The 21,512-nt window shown below is 48.2% G+C and overlaps 1 protein-coding gene across 5 annotated transcripts in view; it reads right to left on the bottom strand.

Moving 5' to 3' along the window:
- Positions 1-21,512, bottom strand: part of TNFAIP8 (TNF alpha induced protein 8) — a 112,644-nt gene that overhangs the window by 21,448 nt on the left and 69,684 nt on the right. The window contains exon 1 of one of the 5 annotated variants that reach the window (XM_008699017.2): positions 14,480-14,673. The exons of the other annotated variants lie outside the window; for them this stretch is intronic. Within the exon in view, the coding sequence (XP_008697239.2) occupies positions 14,480-14,552 (73 nt within the window). The 5' untranslated portion in view covers positions 14,553-14,673. Of the gene's footprint in view, positions 1-14,479; positions 14,674-21,512 lie in introns of those variants that run through there. 5 annotated transcript variants of the gene reach the window in all.

Consider the following 21,512-nt stretch of genomic DNA (forward strand, 5'->3'; position numbering starts at 1 on the left):
TCTCTTTCCCTGTCTCCCAATCAAGTAACAGCTTTCTCTTCTCCTAAAAGCTGCTTTTTATTTTAAAGTAGACTTAAAAGTAATAAGCGTCTCTGGGCTGATCCATGTCTCAGTGGCTGGAACCCAGGAAAAACCCCATAGATATATAATCCTAATGAACCGAAACAGAAAGATGCTTCTGTGGTAAAATAAACAAACAAAAAAACAGTGGGGGGAAAGAAAGAGCAGACATCTCAAACACAAGGGTTGCCTAAACCACTCCCTTTTCCATTGACCCAGAAATGTTTTGATAATAAAGCCCATCTGACCCAAATTTGAAAGTCAGTTCTCCAGTTACCATCACTTTTCCAACAGAGAAAGAAATTACCCTGTTATGGCCTCCAACAGCCTGGACTGACCTGGTTAGTGCCCTCTCATGGGTCTACACTGAGCTTTGGCGTGACCACTGTATTCAAAACACCGGCTAGGAAACTGAACATCTCCCACATGGCCTCAAAGGGAACGAGCAAGAAGGGCCTACCAGGCCTTCTTAAATGCCCACCATATGCACGATACACCCTGAACGTCCATCTTGGCTTAGTTGGCTGTTGGAACCATGCATGGTCCAACTGCTTACTGACTACAACACCGTCCTGTACCTAAAAACCAGACAGCAAGGACAAATGATGGATCATCACCACTGTTTGGATGATCCATGAAATTGATGAGAACAGTAGAGATTTTAATGCTGCCAAAAATTTTACTCCTGGGCTACATGTCTATTCTCACACTCCATTATTCATCAAGCATTTTCTGTTTGCCTACAACGCGCGCATCCATCATAAAGACGAGAAGAGTCTTTCTACCACATGAGTCTTGATCACTACAACGGTAGAGGAAATAAACATTTTCGATGAAGGAATCGTTTTATTCGATGAAAAATTGGCTTGTATAAACACTTCCCTTTTCCTCTTGAAAGCATCCTACTAGAACAAGTAGAGGGTATTTGAGGCACAATTACAGGAATCCCGTATTTTCAAAAGACTAGACTGTTGTCAGACTCTAACCCAAAGCATAGCAGAGGCTGCAGACTCCATCCTGCCTCAGTCTTGCTAACAGAGGAGGAGACAGTGAGGGGGAAGAATGGGAGAAGAAGCATTTGGGAGTCACAGTCACGTTCGACCCAAGTACGGTAATCACAACCCTGTTCTTTATGGGTTTGGGACTTATTTCTAAACTTGGCAAACGAAGCCTCATTGTCCCAAAGAAGCATTAGTGCCTTTTCCCTAGCCCAAACTAAAAACATTTGCATGCATTTTGTATTTTAAATCATCACTCCCTGGCCCACTTTCTTATTTGAAAATCAAATAGAAGCTCAGAGACTGACACTTGCTCAGAGTGAAGGATTCAGAGAGAAAAACAGTTTTTGTTGTTGCTACAGATGCTCTCATCTAATAAATGCTGTGTCTAATTTAGCATTTGCACAAAACGCGATGGTGTTAAGAATGAAGACCCCAAGAAAGCTCCTCAGGATAAGAAAGAAAGGAGAGAAAAAAAGGTATTTCCACGAAGGGAGGGAAAATTACGTTATTTAGAGAGAGTGCAAGAAAAACAAAAACATGAAGTTATCTGTAAAGTCCTAAAACAAGAGCTGTAGGCAACGAGATGCCGAAAAACCTTTCAGTATCTGATGAAATGGTACATTTGTTTTCTTTTTTTTTTTAAGATTTTATTTATTTATTCGACAGGATAGAGACAGCCAGCGAGAGAGGGAACACAAGCAGGGGGAGTGGGAGAGGAAGAAGCAGGCTCATAGCTGAGGAGCCTGATGTGGGGCTTGATCCCATAACGCCGGGATCACGCCCTGAGCCGAAGGCAGATGCTTAACCGCTGTGCCACCCAGGTGCCCCGAAATGGTACATTTCTTCCAGAGCAGGTAAGGAGTTTCACGTTCTCACTCCTTTGAGCCGAAGCTGGTACCTGGGCAGGTGACTTTTGATTATTTCCCCATTACATACCTCAGGAGTGTGGTGATTTAAAAGGAGCTCAAGATAAAAGAGGCAACAAGGAGAGAATCATGACTCTAGCCGCTTCTCACGACAACTCACATCTCCTCTTATTTCATGAAAAACCAATGAGCCCCATAAAATAAGTTTCAATCTGTCTAATAGAAAATGTCAGGTGAAGCGACAGCACGGAAAAAATGAGAAGGCCGAGTGGCGGGCTTTGAGCTTCATGCTTAGCGGGGCTGTTGAAATGAGTGACAAAGACCTATTCTGTCTAGAAATCCCCCACTTTATTTTTAAGCCTGGAAACTGGTTAGTCATATCTATACAGAACACTTCCTGTCCAGGGGCACGATGATGGCAACGAGCTGCTAAGCTTAGTAGCTGCCTACATTTCGTCAATTGAGTCATTCATGGAATAAAAAACAGCATCGAACATTTAAAAAAATCTGACGACCTGAAGGTTTTAAAAGATAGACAATGAAAACAGGTTTGACTGTGTCACAGGATCGAGATACCATGAAAAAAAAAAAAAGGAAGAAAGAAAGACAACAACAGACAATATTACTCTATGAGACTATTTGTTGGTAGTTTCTGGGCTGTTCTAACAACACCACCAAATACAACACTTCTCCCACTCCCACCCTTGAGATTAATAGTGCAATTGATACCCCACATTTCCATTTACAAAAACATCTGAAGACTCTAGACTCCCTCAAGGAACCAATCAACGGCAACCACATCAATGTATTCCTTTTTTCTCTTATTTTGTTCTAATGATATTTGAAAGGAAGGGCCCCTGGAGAATTTGACGAAAACCAGAAGGCAGAGGACTAAAATGCAGATCGGGACCAGCAACTCCATGGACGGGTCCAACGCCATCACGTGACATCTAAGAACGTGTGTTTGGGAAAGAGAGGAAACCAAGGATGGTAAAGAAGGGCCTTATCCCCGGCCAGCCTGAGGGCTGTGTCAGGCTTCGGGCGAGGCTGTCTCTCCCAACAGCAATTATGATTTTACCCGATTAACCCTTCTGCGTGTTGCCACAAGCTGGCTGAAGTTTCACGGCAGAGAAACACAAGGAGCAGCTCCCCTCCCCCAAGCCTGAAGCCCAGGCACAGAGGGGGCAACCCCAAAGCATGCTGGGACCGAGGGCAACAGCAGGAATGTCAAGTCATCGCTCCTGTGCTTCTAGGGTTATCAGTCTGATCATCAAGTCAGCTATGGTCGAGTGAGCCAAATAATCTAAACCAGTTCTACCCATAAAAACCCTGGTTCTGAAATTCTTCGGCAAGCCTGCTTCCCATCAGGCTTGTAAGTCGGCCGACCCCCTAGGAGTGAGGGGCAGCTTTACCGGGAGGGGGGTGACGGCTCTCTGCTCCTCCAATAGCCATTCACCAAAAGGCCTGCAGGCCTTCCAGAAAATGGGTGGCATGGGACAGCAGGCAGCTTTGAAATGGCTCCCGCAGGCTGGCTTTACTGCCCTGTTCTCATTTATCATCTGCCCTTTGCAAGCTTTTTGGGGAAATCATTTTTATAACCCAGCAAGAGTTGTCACTGGAAATCCAAGCCAACACAGCACAGCCCTGGCTTTGGATGGGCCCCGATTTAGCAGCTGGAAAGGCAGCCGCATTCCTCAGTGTCACGGCCTTGTTTATGAGCCCTGTGTTAATCCCACCCACCCGGGAAGAATCGAGAAGCTTCTGTGCCCTCCACACGCCACTGTTTCCCTGGCCTCTGGGCCTCCAAGTGGGCCTCGTCCTGGGGGGACTGGCTCACCGTCACATCCCCTGTGAACTCACAGTCACGCAGACCAGACAGACTACCGACACGTCTTACCCCATTATCTCCGTTACACCGCTCCTCACCTCTCTCCTTTTGCCCAAGTTTTTGTTTTTTCTTTTTTTTTTTTTCCATTCCAGAGTTATTTCCTTGCTCCTCCCTTCCTGCCTCTCCACACGCCTACCCCTGTCCCTGGGAGGCTCTGCAATGGGCCTGGATCCCACCCTGCGTCTCCCACCCCTGCCCTCCCCACACTGCTCCCATTCACCATTTCTTCCTCATTGTTCCCTTGAAATTTTGAAACCTGCCCAATGGCCACTCCCTCCCTCCACAATCCTCGCTATTCTGGTTTCCCAGCAGCCTTCTCCTTCCCGCTCAGTAGGTACTCCAACTCCTTGAAAACTCCCCCGAGAGCCTCCTTCTTTATCCACCATCTTCTTTCTCTGGAGAACTGGAGTCCAACGTTTAGGTTAGACTTGGGGATCCTGAGGAAGGATCCATTTTTCATTCTAGTTATTTTGTAACTGGCTTCATTTTCATTTTAACCCTCCAGAGATGAAAATGATGTTATAAGCGCTCTAGGATAAGGAGAACAGTCGGGGCACTAGTGTCTCTCTTTTATCAAATAACTTTACAGAAGGAAAGTAGTTAGTTCCTTGGGACAAGCCTACCCTCCCCCACTTTCTACAGAATGTGAAATGGGGACTTGGTCAGGTGAATATGGTAGGTAGGCCTCGGACCGGCTCTGTCTTTGGGTGTCATACAAGCCTTATTCACACAGCACCTGCCGAGGGAAGCTGTCTCATCAGACACCAGCATCCTCTCAGGGGCTCTCAGAGGGGACGAGCATGTTTCCACTGCTCTGACAATCGCTTGCCACCTCAGGAGAAATACAAAATATTCTCAGCATGGCTCAACTAATGAGTGTGGCCTAAATCCTATTTAATATGTCTAAGACTAAAGCCCGAAGAGTTCTCGTTCATCTGTCAAATCTAGGGTGTCCCTGGCAAACACATCAGCAGTCTCCCGACGTGCCCTCAGAGAGAAAAGAACCAGCGTTGGGCGGGTGGGGGAGAGGACGGGAAGGAGAAAGGGAGGCGAGAAACAGCCTCTAAGTCTCAGACTGGCCAAAGCTTCTTCCTGGTGGGAAGGGCTGGATTAAATTTCCTGCCAACATTCACTTGTCAGCCTCATACACCAGTGCTGACTGCGGTCGATGCCACAGAGACAGGGTGGATGGAGGTGATGGGGATCAAGAAGAGGATCTGGGGGCGACTACGACGTGAAGGTGCGCACCAGTGGAGAGGCTGAACGTCCCCCTTCCTCAGGAGACTGGCACCTGCTCCCGGCGTGGTCAGTCATCCTGCGCCCCACATGCTTCCCCTCATTCCCACTCAGCACCGGCTGAATGTTCATGATGTGTTCTCATCCCTCAGCGGCTGAGATCTTAGCTCCCAGCTTTTGCTTAGGCCCCAGAGAGAAGGCGGCAAAGCAACGGTCTTCAGAACGTCTCCTTAGACATGGCTGTCACTGTCTCTGCAGGCTCTCCTCCTCCTGGCTTCGAAAGCCTGGTTCTCTCCTTGTCTTCCTCCTACCTCTTGAGCTACTCCTTATCTGCTTCTTTTACAGGTTGCATTTACCCCTTTCCTTTGTCAAAGGGGGGTGTTCTCAGAGGCGAAACCCAAGGCCCAGACCCCACCTCCCTTCAGTGTTTCCCTGAGAGATCCCATAAGGAAAGCAACTCTCCTTTTCTGGTTGGATATTCACACACGGCTGCCCAGGCTCCTTTACTCAGGCTCAGTCCTGCCCTTCAGACCAACCCGTGGCTCTTGCCAGCTTGGTATTCTTAAAACACTACTTGGCATCTGCCCTCTTCCAGCTCAACCCCCCCTCCGCCTCCCAACACCAATTCCCACACAGTAATCCCGTTTCCCTCCTAGGGAGGGATCTTGGGCATGCTTCAGTCTGCTCTCATGCCTGCACTTTCCTAATGAGGAAACTGAAGTTCAGAGATACTAAGTAGTGACTGAAGGCTGTGCAGACAACCAAGGGCAAGGTCAGGGGTACAAGTGGTGTCCTGATTCCCGGAGCCTTGTCTGTTACTCGGTGACCCTCTGGGCAGCCTGGCCTCTTGTCTGGCCCCGTGTACTGCTGCAACATGGCCCACCAATGCCTTCCAGTTCGTAAGCCCTCCACTACACCCTGCTGTGAACTTCCTTCCTTCAGTAACCTCCCCTCTCCCCTTGGCCAAAGGGCCCAGCTGAAGTCCTAGCTACTTCTCTGTGACGTCACTGCTGCCATGATGACGTGTGCTGAATACTCCCTCCTCTAGAGTCCCATAGGGTGCACTGCCTCCTCCCTGAGCTGTACTCATCTCTAAGCTCCCCATCATGAATGTTGTCCTATAAACACACATGTGCTAGTGTAGGATGCCCTGAGCCTGAAGTCCTTTGAGGGTAGGGCCCTCCACACACACACGCCCCTCTGCTACCTTAGGCCCCACAGAGGAGGTTCTGACTCAGTTAACCTTTGTTGCTATGCGTCTCTGAGGCCCAGTGATGGGGGAGAGAGGCTGACTCTGGAAGCAGGATTCTACTGGACTTCCATGGCAGACAGAAGAGCCTGTGCTTCTGGGGACACCTCTGGTCCCCCACTTCTCAGCCTAGCTGGGGGAGCCACAGAAAACACATACCCGGGGCCAGGTGAGCGGGCATCAAGCAGAGAGGACATGTCACACTGGAAGGAGAGAGTTCCTGGGCTGCTCATTCTCCTCTTGCCAGTCAACCCAGACTTGGCCAATAAGGCTCCAGGAGCCTCAAGCTGTCATGGTCACTGAGGGTATTCTGCTTAGTGGCCTCTTTTGCTCCACTGTTTCCTTGGGAGAAACTCTGCACCCATTCCTTACAAAATTAGATCTGATCCCCGCAAACCTGGAGCGTGTATTCCCGCATCGGCGCACAGATGATCCTACACACGCAAACACCAGCCCCCCATCTGTCTTTACAACCATAAATACCATAAGGTACCACCTAATAAGACCGCAGGCTTTGTGGAGTCCTACAGAACCCCCAGAGCAGCCCCCACAGACAGTCACTGCCCACGCAGCAGTCACTCAGGACGCACTACAGCTCTGCGTCTCACTCCTCTTCAGGGATCTCAAGCCCTAAGAACGAGATCTAAGTAATTGCTCTTTCAGATTTCTTGGTCCGCGGCGGGGGACCAGTGGGCGGACTCCCAGAATGCACCTGGCCCGCGGGGCTCCGGGGTGCCCATGTGTTACTGCGACCACACGTCCGGTGTCTGAACGCTTCCCACCCACACACAGGCACACGTCCTCCCCAAGGAAGAGCGCTCCTGTCCAACCAGCACCCTCCGCAGCTCATTTTCCTCAGTGATGTTCTTCTCAAAGGAATGAAAATAAATGAGCTCACTGCTTAATTGCCTCTCCCTTGGTCTCCCACTTTCTAAGCTAGGGATTGACTAGGACCTTTTTGCGGAGCTAAAGTTTAACTCACGATGCCTCCTCATCTTCCTCACCTTTTATTTTCCCGAGTTCCACGTAGGAGAAGGTGAAATAGGAAATCTTCAGGTGTTCGACCACTCACGTTAGGTTTTATAAATTTCCCCACCCCCAAAGCTGGTGAATGGTGCCTATACAAACAGATGAGGTGTGTCCTGCCTCAGGGGGAGGGATCTCATGCACAAATCCGGATACGAAAACCCAGCTCTGCAAAACTTCTTGCTTGCCCAACAGGCATAAGTTTGGGGGGGTTCAAGAGGGCCTGGACTTCACCTCTCTGGGCCTCAGTTCTGCATCTCTCTCTCTCTAAGATTTTATTTATTTATTTGACACAGAGAGAGAGCGTGCACAAGCAGGGGGAGCAGCAGAGAGAGAGAGAGAGAGGGAAGCAGGCTCCCTGCTGAGCAGAGAGCTGGACATGGAGCTCGATCCCAGGACCCTGGGATCATGACCTGAGCCGAAGGCAGACGCTTAACCAACTGAGCCACCCAGGCGCCCCCGCATCTCTTAAAATTAGAGGTAAGATAAAAGAGCGTGCAAAGTTGCTTTTAACTCTAAATAGTGGTGATTCTACTTGTGTTTGTTGGAAAATCATTTTATTTACAAAGTCTTCTTACTGCATATCTTCCTGAAATATTACAGAGAGACATAATGAGTTGATTTCTTTAACTTTCAGCTCACACTATCGTTTTGCACAACCCACTCGATGAAGAAAGGTACACAACCACGCTCCCTCCTTCTTTTCCAAAGTTGTCAACATCTTCCTTGTACAGATGGAAATGTTGACAAATAAAGAGTTTGTGGCAGATCTAGGAACTCCGCATTGTTCTGAGATGAAATCACTACGTCCTGAGATTTTTCCGGCCCCACTGCATTCTCTTTCACCTGCACACTTTTTGGCTACTTCTTGGATTACCAACAGCCAGGAACAGGGAACTTAATCATCCGTGTTATCCTGCTTGTTCCCTGGTGTCATAACTTGGGGACTAGAAAGGCGTGGTACGTACTCAGTCTGATGAAAATTTCAGAAGTGAGGAAGAAAAAGGCCCAGATGTACTGAAGCTGACAGAGCTGGGGGTGTGGGGCGGTGTCAGGTCATCAGTGATGTCCACTGCATAAGAGACAGTGCGACATGGATCTCTAAATGGATTTTCCACTTTTAGTCCTTGGGAGCACACCACACTCCAAGGCTAATGACTACATAAAAGGAACCGCAATCACATCAAAGTCCAGTGTTTTGGGGCATATGCTGTACCTTTTACATTATACATGACATCAAGGTCAGCCACACCCAGGGCGATGGATTTCGTCAGAGCCTTTCCTCTTCATTCCCTCTGCAAAGTCAGGGCTGGTGCAGGGAGGGATGAGGGGAGAGAACTTAGTACAGTGATGCTGGCCGCTCAAAAATGCGAGGCCCTGCTCTTGTCCCATAGGTGCTTGGGTCCCTCCCACTGCAGTGGGTGCCAGGCACCTCCTACCAGCCCTGCTGGGCTCTAGATCCTCTCATCAGGGGGAGAAGGATGCACTTAAGACTCACTACCCACACCCCCCAGAGGCACAGAAAGAGCCAGGGCCTGGGCTCTCCACTTTCTCCTCCAAACACCTGTCTCTCCACTCCTGATTTATCTCACTGGGGTACAAACAGGCGCAAGACCATAGACAGCATCCTCCTCAGAGCCAGGCTTGACAGGGGAGGGCAGCTTTTGGACATTCCCCAGGAGCATCGTGTCAGGGTTCAAAGCACAGTTTCTATGGTTAGAACCACAGAAACTCCATTCAAATCCTAGTTCCACTTTTTCTAGCTGTGTGATTTTAGGCACAGTTCCTAACCTCTCTGAACTTCAGATTTCTTTACTGTTTTGTGGAACTGACACAAAAGGTTATTATACAAGGATTCAATGGGATAATATACATAATCAGATGCTTAGCACCACACCGGGCATAGGAAAGAGCTCAATGCATTTTAGTGTCAAAACGGTGTCTTCAGTCTTCGAGACCAGTCACTGTGGACCCTGACCCCAGAGATCAAAGACACAAGCTTGTTTTGACTCTACCATCAAGAGGGGAGGATTTAAGAAACCCTACATAGGTTTGTCCTTTAGGTTGGATCTAGAAACTGGCACAAGTGTTCAAAGGTTTTCATCCCATGACATAATCTCATTTTACATTGATTAATTTGATAATGCTCTATTGGGTTCTCTTCTGTGAGAGGCCCCAGGTCAGCCGCGGGGGATTCAGGAAATAAAACACGCACAGACTTAGCTATCAGAAAGCTCGTCATGACGTGGAGGCAAAGAAAAAGAAAATCAGTAACAGTAATACGTGAAAATATGGTACAACGGAGGGAAGTTTAGGGTGTTAGGAGAATGAAAAAGCATCTACTCCAAACTGAGTCCCGCTGGAAATTACTACCCATGTGAGAGTGATCCCAGCAAAGGATTCCAACAAAGGCTGGACAGGACAAAGGCAGTGGGGTAACAGATATTTGCTGTTGTTTTGGTGATTTCACGTCGGAACTCCCTTCCTGTTTCTGGAGGAGCCCTCACTTTGCAAGAGGTGGTGGGAGTTAGACTCCTGACTCCCACTCCCAAAGCCGGAAGCAGACGTGCCCTGTCCTCGGGCAGCAAGGGGCAGGTGCACAATCTCACACTGACCAATCCAATAGCTGATTTCAGGGATTTCTGGATGCTGAGGATGGCCAAACACATTCAGCCACATCTCAAGTCCCAGGAGTGACAAAGGTGAAAAATATGGCAGAGGCGAAGGCCGCGGTGAGGTCCTAACCAGGCGATTCCAGGGTATGGCCCCGGCTCCATCTCCCCTCCATTTCAGGGGCCCATTCTCAGCCTTTCTGAGATGTGTGAACTGCGCAATGTGCTTCCAATAAATTCTTCTGCTTACGACAGCAGGAGTCCGTTTCAACTTCTCATAACCAAGAGCCCTGATGACAGAGGGCGTTATGGCAACCGTCGGGGTATAAATGCGGAAGGCCTGCACCAAGGCAGGGACAGGGGAGGAGAGAAGGAGCTGCATCTAACAGATAATGAGGAGGATGAAGTGCCAGGTGGAAGGGAAGATAAACTAGAGGGCAGGGTCAAAGACGCCTTGCAGATGTGTCATCTGGAAGCCAAAAACAGAGCAAGCCAAACACAGAGCAATTTATTCAGGGGAAAGATGGAAGGCAGATCAGATTTGCAAAGAGGAAGAAATGATGGGCTCCGTCCAGACCTGCTGAGTTGGAGGATCCTGTGTGACCTTCAAAGCAGGGTGTGTACCAGGCAGCTGGTTCTCAGAAGACCCCCAGCTGGAGGTCCAGGAGATTAGACAGAAAACAGCAAGAAAAAGGAAAGGAGAGCAGGGCAGTGTAGCCTCATAGGAACCCAGGAAAGAGTTGCAGAGCACAGCAACACTGGCCTCCCAGCACAAATGCCAGGGGAAAAAAAGTAAGATCAGGACAGGACAAAATACCAATGCTGGCTCACTGGTGATTTTGGCGGTTTCCGTGGAATGGTGGAGAAAAAGACAGAGCTTGGTGGGATGAGCCATGACAAAGATTGAGAAAGTAGGAACTGTGGGGGGAAAAGTTTTTTAAGATTTTATTTATTTATTTGTCAGAGAGAGAGAGAAAAGCACAAGCAGGGGGAATCCGCAGGCAGAGGGAGAAGCAGGCTCTCCTCTGAGCAGGGAGCGCGATGTGGGACTCGATCCCCGGACCCTGTGATCAAGACCTGAGCTGAAGGCAGACGCTTAACAGACTCAGCCGCTCAGGCGCCCCTCATTTTATAAATAGGCAACGATCACTTCTTACCACTCCCAGTGGGGAAGAGAACAGACATGGTCTTGCCCTCAAGAGCTTGTGGTCTGGAGAAGAGATGCTGAACAGGGCCAGTGACTGGAAGAACGGGTGCTCTGAGAGAGGACAGCCAGGGATCCTAATTCAGGCAGGAGGTTCAACAAAGCCGCTCCGAGGAACTGAAAAGGGGGTCAGGTGGGGAGAATGCTACTTCGGGCAGGAGGACCAGCAAGGGCAAACACTCTCAAGTAGGGAGCTGAGCACGTCTCTATGCAGGAAGAAAGGGACCAAGAAAGCCGTGGGGCCCACAGGTGGGTGACGAGCCATAGGTGGAAGGAGTGGCCATCCACTGAGGGGGGAAGGACCCCTGCTCCACAGACACCAGGAGGGAGGTTGTGGGTGAAAGTGAGTCTGTCACCCTGGGAGCAGGAAGTCGAGGGCGCTAAGGGCTACTGTTTTCTTTGTGAAATGGCAGGCCTGGTGAGGAGACGAGAGATTCTGGTGGAGAGGTGGTGGCCGTGGGGAAATGTTATTATGGGCCATGGAGGAGAAGCTGAACTCACTCACCCCTCAACCCTTCCTTCTTCCCAAGTCCCCACACAGCAACCGCTCCGTCGCAAGGCCTGTCTCACTTCCTGGTACCAACACTGTAACAAAGGGGACATAGGAGCCTGGATCCCTTGATGCTTAGCACTAGAAGGATCCTCAGAGACCTTAGCTGCCATTCATTTTTTTCCTATTTCATAATGAAGTACTTTACACAACAGGACGCCACTACATGTGAAGAATGTGGCATCAACCCATCTCCTCAGGAAGCCCCTGTGCACTGGAAACTGTTGATAGCCTCCTTCCCGTGACCTTCCCCTTTTTAACACACTGGGTTTCTCTCTTCATTTCTCTTGCTCTCTTAGTCACATCACGCATGTCCGGAGATCTTAAATTCACTCCGCTTTTACTAAAGTGAGGCCTGGATTATCTCTCTCTGTTTCATACTCAAGTACAATCACCTATTCATTTGTAAGCAGGCAAAATTAAATCAATTCTCTAGGAGGGGGCTCTAGACGAGGATGGGGGTTTAGCCCTCCTGGCACACAGTCAAGTGCGTTCTAAGCTATGATGGCTTAACAATATCCCTAGTCATTTGCTTCCACAGTCACTCACATCCACAAATATGTCGGCCTCCAAGGACTTCTGAGTCGACTTTTTCAGATTTAATCCCAAAGAAAGTATACTAGTCCCTCACTGCGGCTCAGAATAATGACTTAAAAGTATCTCCCAAGCACATCAGGCACGAAGCATCAGAAGGCAATTTTCGTGCAGTGTAGACGCTGTGAAGCATTTGTGGTGATCTCACACTAAATGGGATACTGAAGTCCATCAGGAGGAAAAAAAAAAGCTAAGGAGAGGGAAAAGGATTAGTAAGGATAGAGAAGATAATAAAAAATCACTTACACAGTGTGGCTCTTTTCATAGACATCTGAGAGGTGGTAGCCAAACAGAAGGTTCTAGATCACAGCTAATACCCAGTCTTAAAACAACTGCCCAGGACATGGACATGGACACACACACACACACACACACACACACACACATCCTTTACTTCCTGGCAGAAGTTACAATGATTCTATTAATAAAGTATTCATTCCATCTCCCTTAAGAGTTATTTCATATTCTACCCTAACTGCCATCAATTTAAAACTCCAGCACCTCATATTCTTATTATTTTTTAAAGATTCTAGGCTTTCTGTAAAAAGCAGAAGCCAGATAAATTACTGCATATCTGAAGAATGTAAATGATGGCAAGTGGAGGCAAGGTGAGGACAAGGTAGGAAGAGACCCTCGAGGGACCTCGTCACACTCCAGGTTTTAAGTGAACATCCAGAGAGCTGGGCAGGAGGGAACAGCATGGAAACTACTAGAGGAATGTATTAGACACTTTGGGATACCGTGTTTCCACCTTCTTCCCACTCCTTCTTTCCCAGAAGAAAGGAAAAACACACTTAGGAAAAAAATACCAATTTAAATGCTACTCGTAATCTACACAAAAGTTCACCAGGCTGGATTCTCTCAGCCTGTTTCCTATTTGCTTTCGACTACTTTTGACTTACTATAAATTGCTGTTACAAAGACGGAAAAAGCATCCATCAGCACATAGCTCCATCAGGACAGAGGCCACAGCAAGGAAACATTAATCCCCCAAGCTCCACATCAAACTCTAAAACAATGCTCCTGGCTGTCATTTTTCATTCACATTTCTATTAAACAAGCCTCTTTTATGGACTTCTCCCCCCACACCGCATAATAAGGTAAACATCAGCCCACAGAGACTACATTATGAAACCCAGAGCTTCACTTTGGGAGGGGAATCAGTAAAAGACAGAAGAGGGCAAGTTTCAAGGGATCTCCCTAACTCCTGTCTACCAAGTGGAGAATGATGGGGCTCCTTTCTGCTCCCCAGGCTCCCAGCGGCTGCTGTGACTGACTTGAAACTTACCAGTTTCCCAAGAGGCTACTTGAAAAGAAAAGGAATTTTCATAATTATGAACAGTCTCCTTTCCTACTCTCTAATTTTCCCCAACTATCCTCACTCCCACCCCCACTTACAAGAGGACTTTTGTGTACATAAAGTTTCAGGAAACAAAGCATACAAACACTCACATACAAATAAACTCCCAGAACTAACACCAGCGTATAATTGTGTTTGGGTTGGAGTTTTTCCAGCCCTGTCACCCGTTCTCTGTTAGGAGTAAATGAAACCCTTTGCTTCGGCAAAGTTAGAAACAGACAAACTCTCTTCAGTTGCAAGCTGCACAAGGAGCCCCTCACATCTCTCAGCTCCCTTAAGCCCCCAACAAAATGAATTCACTGCTGAAAAGTCAGCAAGGAAAACACACACAAACACACACACACACAAAAACCCACCAACCAACCTATTCCCCAAATGAAGATCTTTCACTTCTCCCCCTCACTCAGCTTCCCCTTTTAACCGGAAACACAAGGAGTTTCCAATTTCTGAAACCCTTTTCAAGGGACCCTGGACTCTTTGGGCTCTTCCAAGGGGAGTCGCTTTCGGCTGTCCTGATGTAGGCAGGCAGCCCTTTCTAAAGCACATTTTGCATTCTGGGGAGTCAATATGGGAGCCGGGAGCCGTTTCGTTTCCAGATTAATCTACAAAGCAGCGGGCTGGCTGAGCTAGGTCAGACTCTTCCTCCTCTTGTCTCAGAAGGGCTGCCGGCTGAGAAGGCTAACTGAGCTGCGAAGACGCAGGGCGAGGGACAAAGTACCCACCGCTCCTTTTAAAACTCGCATCTGCTCCCCCCTGCTACGCCTTTCCTCCACAGTCCTCCGCGGGACTGGGCCTCCGCCCCCCACCCCCACCCCGAGAAATCAAACTCATACCTTCTTTGGATTCTTCTGTTTCGCAGTGCATGGTGGCAGGGGAACCGGCTGCAGGGGCGATTACCGCGGACATGTACTCGGACGAGCTGCAAGTTCGCTCCGAGGCCAAAACCCGCGCACGACAGAAAATAAAAGGAAGGAAAGCCACTAAAATCAAAACCTCCCCGGGGCGGAGGGCTGGTTCTGGTGCAGGGATTTTCAGGGGGAAAGTTCTGCAAGAGTGACGAATCGCGTCTCAGCTGGGCGGCGGGAGTCCGCCCCCGGGGCCGCGCGCCCCGGCCCGTCGCGGGGCGGAGGCGACCTGGCGCGGCTGGCGGGGCCCGGGCGCACGCAGGTGGGGCGGAGGCCTGGACCGCAGCAGCCCGACTCCCCGAGGAGGCAGGGCCGAGGGGCGCCGTGGGCAAACGTGACCCGGACGGGCTACGCCTGGGAAATAAATGTGCAGTAAAGAAAAAAGTCTCACTCATCTGAGCGCGCGCAAAGACACACGCAGTCAAAGAGACGCCTCTGGATCTCTGGGTTAACATTTTTCGGCGCCCATTTAACTTGCCTTGTCCTGGGGGATCTTCAATGCCAGAAAAATAAGTATTTTGAAGCTGCTCCGGTTTGTACGTTATTTTTGCAGGAAAGGAACGTGGACATTGGTCCGTGTGGCTGGAAGGACCAGTTTCACCGTGCAGTAGGGCCTTTTGAAGAAAGTGGGGGCGGCCTCCGCCCCTTACCTTTGCACGGGAAAAGCAGACAAGGCGGCTTACTCAGCATTACCCGGGCGAGCACTCTTACTCAAACCCCGGCCCGGGCGCACGAGCTGCTCCGGTCTGCCCCAAGGGTGGTCCCCGGATCGAGAGCGCCCTTCCCTCCCCGCGCGCCACTCGGAACAACCGGGGAGAAATTCCTTCCAAACGCCAAAGTGGGAGGCGGGTGTTCGGCTTTTGAAATGCTGATGGACTAAAAAGTCTGCGGAGCCTGGGGAAGACAACTCAGTTCTTGCCCTCAGGTCCGATGCCCTGGCTCTTAAAATCAGCTGAGAGGTGGGCGTCCTGACTTTGCCAAACCTTGGTTTTATACTCCGAGGAGGGAGGAACGGAGCTGACACTGCCGCGCCTGTCTTTATGGGGGTAGTTTGCACAGCACTAATTCCATCACCAATCACAGGCAAAAGATCCCTTAAGAACGGGCCTGAAAGATCGATTCGGGAATTTTGAGAAAAGTTCTATTCTTTTCCTAAGTTGATTTCCCAGCTGCTTTCTTTTTCCTCATTTCCCATTTTTATATGGGCAAAAAAACAAGAGTAGACAGTAGGATCTAAATTTTGTGAAAAGAATACACAAAAGAGCCTGAATGAAAATTTATCATTTTTATGACCTTGAGCAAATTCTTTAATCTCTCTGGGCCCCCCTTCCCCTCACATGTAAAATGAGGATTAAAAGTAGTATTTACTTCACAGATTTATGTTTGGTATGAAATAAGGTAATACAAGCAAAAAGGGATTTGAAAACCATAAGTCCTACACAGATTATTACTAACTATTGCACCATTAAAAGTAAATTTTTGTAACGGGTGCTCAGGTGTTTTACTTCAATATTGGGTTCAAGTGGGGAAAAACGGATTTATGCAAGTCACAAGCAGTAAAAGTGATTATAAATATTAATATAAGGCCTAGATATTAAATCACTTCCCACTGCTGAGTGATTCTAACATGCCTAAGACCCTAAGCAGACTTTTATCTCAATTTCACTGAAAGGGCAGGATGGTGAGAGGAAGACATAGCCAATCGAGAGGAGAGAAGGCGAGAAACATCTGGAAAACATCAGTGTTGCGGAGCCACCTGAAAAGTGACCTTACCACCAAAAGGATAACAGTGTGCACCCTTCTGAAAGTCACTGTTAGCTGCGTGGTGCCCTCTGCCACACATTCCGGGTCAGGAACAGCGAAGATCCATACCTTTACTCAGTGACCTCAAACTTCCAAAGGAGATGTGATCATTTTGAATGCAGAGAAATTCTCCCTCACCAGGAAGAAGTGACCTTTCTGGTCCTGTCCAAGGCATCATTCTGGGAGCCCTCCCACCTGCACACATCATCTGCCCTCGCCCTCCCTCCCCGCAGCCCAGAGATGGCCACCAGGAGCCCTACGGGACCTCAGCGGGGCCATGTGCCACACAGATAAGATAGCTCCCATTCAGCTATAAGTGGACTAAGACGCAACACCTTGTTCAAGGTGATGATTATGCAGATTCAGACAACCCAAATTCCAAGCCGCACCCACTGCACGCAGGGCTCCCTTTCACCCTCTTCCTTCAGAACGGGCCCTCCTCAGAATTACTTATTAAATGTCCTTTTGCAAGTCCAATTACGGACAAACCACATGAGATGTGCTTAAACACGTGCCCCTAACGGGCTGCTTATTTTCACATCAGATTCACAAAAAGGCTCTCAGGTCAGCCAAGGAGAAGGACTGCTGAATGAACGGTCCCACTCCTGCCAGGTCAGCCTTGTAATGCAATTTAGAGTCATTTTAGCAGCTCATCTTTGAACACTCACCTGATCCTCAAGAAACCTGGAAAAAGCCTTTTTTAGTTATTTAAATGCAATCCAGCGGTCACCTTGGGGAAGGGTGTCCTGTTCTAGCTCCAGACCAAGGAATGCTCCGCTTGTTTTAAAAGACTGTATGTGGACAAGGACACGCCTCAGTCACCAGTACAACCTTGGGCAAATGACACAGCCCCAGGGCCCCAGCCTGCAAAGTGAAGCCCAAGGGCAGCTGATTCTCCAGGGCCTCCTTGCCTGTCACTTCCGATCTATGCTCCGTGGGCCACTTCATCTTGATTTTGCTCGGCTTTTGTTCCGAAGGGGATGGGTCACTTTTTAGCCCCCAGAGAATAATGCTCTACTACCTTAAAATGATTTACCTCCTGTAGGCAGAATCTGTTCACTCCTGAATATTTAAGAAATACTCCAACTTGCTATAGACTGGCAATCTGCTTAGAAGTCACGCCAACAATCATTATAGACCAGCCGATACAAAATAGGGATTAAGTTAGCAGCACTTGTCAGTTAATACCATACTGCACTCAAATACTAGGTTCAACGTCTACTCGTGTCTAATAGTGGATCTCCTCCTTCTGTGCCAAGATGGCAGAGGTAAAAGGTTGACTAAGATTCTGATGGTTTTTTCGTTCATTCGGGCATTATAAAATATGTGTATGTATCACATGCAAATGGGACCTGTCCATCTGGAGCTTAGTGGTGTACTTTTGGTAATCTTTTTTTTTTTTTTAATTTGTCAGAGAGAGAGAGAGAGAGAGAGACTGAGCAAGCAGGGGCAGCAGCAGGCAGAGGGAGAAGCAGGCTCCCCCCTGAGCAGGAAGCCCGACTCGGGGATTCGATCCCAGGACCTTGGGATCATGACCTGAGCCAAAGACAGACACTTCACTGACTGAGCCACCCAGGCACCCCTAATTTGGGTAATCTTGACCACAGATCTACATAACTCAACCTTCCAAGTGACCTTGATTCTAAGTAAAGTTTATTAATTCCACCGCTTCACTGAATTTTATCACAGAACAGCAGAAAAATCTCCTAAATTACACCTCTAAAAAAAAAAAAGCCGTCTTTAAATAAAAGAAAGCTTGGACTTTGGGGTCTTTGGCTCACAGCTGTCCAGATGTGTATTAAGAACAGGAAGATCAGCAAGTTTTCTGGATCACACAAATAAGACCAGCAGAACTGGGAAGAGAAGATGAGGTTTCTTCAGGAGGTAACAAACTCTACTCACATTCAGCAATGCTGTAAATTCTCTAGAGTGAAAAATACTAAATATAAACGAGTATATATTAGTATAAATGAGTCAGACCTACACTCCCAGGTCACAAGAACGCCAGGTCATAACAACATGCACTGTATTAATACTTTTTATTTCTACGCTGCCGACAAGTAGCTAAATAGGTACATATGATATTTTAGGTCAGAAAAAAAAAAGTTGTCTCCTTAGCATAAAAAGTGGCTTTCTTCTTTTTTATTTTTTAAAGATTTTATTTATTTATTTGACAGAGATAGAGACAGCCAGCGAGAGAGGGAACACAAGCAGGGGGAGTGGGAGAGGAAGAAGCAGGCTCCCAGAGGAGGAGCCTGATGTGGGGCTCGATCCCATAACTCCGGGATCACGCCCTGAGCCGAAGGCAGACGCTTAACCGCTGTGCCACCCAGGCGCCCCAAAAAGTGGCTTTCTTCTATATGATTTTGAAGCCTTCCTTAACTCTTCCTGCATTACTTATGTCCACACCCTGGAAGGTCTTTGGAAGACTCTACACATACAGTTGGCTTTCGGCCTCTCTCCTCACACATGGGAAAGGGCTGTGTTCTTGGTCTCACCTGGTTGGGGCTGCAGGCTTCGCAGGCTTGTTAACCTTCTCAGACTCTTCTGCATCTCACCTTCCAAAAAAGAGGTGAGGCTCCGTGGGTGTCTCTCCAGAGCCCTCTCCTTCCCAACCGCATCCCCGCCCCCTCCGGGGCCTGGTGATCTTGCTCTCCTTGCCTTGAGAAAATTTTTATTTACCAGAAATGGAGAAGGGGGCACTTAAATGAGAGCGGAGGTCACGCACCCAGGTGTTTAGGCATTGCTGGGTGCTGGGATGAGGCTGGGGAGCAGGAGGATGGGGCACAGAACTGTTGTAAATCAAGAAAGCTCCACCGAGATTGAGTGTGGCCATGGAGGAAGGGGAAAGCTGCCTCCCAGGACCTGTGTTCTACCCCGGGGACACCGTCAGCAAATCCTTCATCCTCACTAAGGCTCGGGGTGTGAATGGATAATTCTGAGGGAGTGGAAAGAGTGCTGACGTCCGAGGTGAGCTTGTGTGAAGACAGCAATACATCTGGGATAGTCCTGCTTTCTTGCCTTTTGTTGTTTGTGTTATTTTTCTTCTAAGAAATCTTCCTTCCTTGCTCAAAAGTGTTCAGCAGATGATTAAACACACACACACGCACACACACACACGCAGTCAAAATCATGCCTGAAAATATTATCTGCAGAATGTATGATGCATGGTCTTTCTTTTATAATACTGAGCAATGCTGCCATGTATTTACATAAATTTTAATTTAAAAAAGATTTTCTTTTAAGATTTTATTTATTTATTTATTTGTTTGCCAGAGAGAGAGAGTACAAGCAGGCAGAGGGAGAAGCAGGCTCCCCGCTGAGCAAGGAGCCCGATGTAGGACTCGATCCCAGGACCCTGGGATCATGATCTGAGCTGAAGGCAGACACTTGACTGACTGAGCTACCCAGGCAGGCGTCCCTAAAAAAAAAAATATTTTATTCAGACTTCCCAATTATCTCCCTTGGGTCATCATACCTACTTTACAGATAAGTCATTAAAGAAAGGGAGGTTATATGATTTGCTCAAGCTCACAAAACGAAGTAGTAGTGTTCTTCAGACTGCAGTCAATGCAGTCTAGGCCTCCTGTGTCCTCTCTCTAGACTTTCTCACTCCATGAAACTACTCATGTAAAATTCAAGTCCCTTATTTTGCAGAAGGGTAACTCAAAGACGGCCACGTTGGGAAGTTTCCAGAGTTTGAGCTGACCAGCATGCTAGCATAGACTGCTCAGCTCGCTCTGTCTGAATGCTTAGATCGCAGGCTCAAATGAAAGTTACTCCATTCCTGATATTTGATGCTTTAAATAAGCTATAAGTTCAATAGCTGCTATTTATTCAGCTACATGAAACCACTACCATTTTGTTTTTCTTAATTAAAAGTTCAGTCAGGACCCTAACTAAAGCTGTTGGGCTATGAGGCTGCCAAGAGCAGGAGAAAGACCACCAGGCTCGGTGGGGGAGAACTGGGCAGATCACCATAAACCCAGGAAGCACGGACTCCTGGCCATTAGGATGGTTTTGTCCTATTCCTTCTCCTCTCACTTTTCTGCTAAAAATGGGCAAGCCAGAGGTGCCTGGGTGGTGCAGCCAGTTAAGCGACCGACTGACTCCTGGTTTGGGCTCAGGTCATGACCTCAGGGTTGTGAGATCGAGCCCCTTAGGGAGCCCCACATCAAGCCTGATGTTGGGCTCTGTGCTCAGTGTACAGTCTACTCTAAATTCTCTCTCCCTCTCCCCCTCTGGCAGCCCCTCGTTCTCTCTCTTGCTCTCTAAAATAAATCTTAAAAAAAAAATTTTTTTTTACATGGGCAAACCACTGAACCTCTCTGGGCTTCTGTTTGCCCATCTCTAAAATGGGGTCCATGCCACTTACTTAACAGAGGACAAACAAGAGTGAAATGAGGCAGGAACGTGGCAAAGCGCTGAAAATTCTGAAATCCCCCTTCACCTCTTTCCCGAATACTTTCGTGAATGAGGCCAGGTTGTTTTAGGTTGTGGAATATGAATCTGGAAGCCCTAAATGCCGGCCCTACAGACATTCCAGATAGGAATGGCAATCTAACGTGTCGGGTCCAGCGAGAGAAGGCGAATACAGAAGGACTGAACTTCCTTACGGGGCAGCACAGGGATAACATGAGAGCGGTGACTGGAGGGATTCAACAGGAAGATGTAAGGCAAGAGTGAGGCTGAGCCTGGAAGGCATCATGTCACACTGTACCCATGAATTCCTGTCTCTCCTCCGGAAAAGCAGCAAGAGGAAAAAGCGATCAATAATCATAGTCATAGCAACTCTGATTTGGAGGTAACCTTAGAGCTCACTGCTCTAATCCTCTAGCTTGCTGCTGAAGCAATCTCTTACCCACATCCCAGGTGGTAAGCATTCATCCAAACTCTCCTTGCTGACCTCTAGGCAGAGACTTACTCTTTTCTGATCATTAGGAAGTTCCTCCTTATAATAAACTGCAACTCAAGAGCAGTGATTGTCATTACTGCCACTCTAACCACTGCCTTTACACCTTCCAGCAAGGAAATAATTCTTTAACAAGATAAAGATAGGGGTTTTGGGTGGTGGGAGGGAGCAAGAGCGGGAGAGGAAGAGGGCAGAGGGAGGAGAGAACCCCAAGCAGGCTCTAAGCTCAGTGCGGAGCCTGACGCA

This window comes from Ursus maritimus, unplaced genomic scaffold, assembly GCF_017311325.1.
Source record: "Ursus maritimus isolate PB19 unplaced genomic scaffold, ASM1731132v1 scaffold_5, whole genome shotgun sequence".
NCBI lineage: Eukaryota > Metazoa > Chordata > Mammalia > Carnivora > Ursidae > Ursus > Ursus maritimus.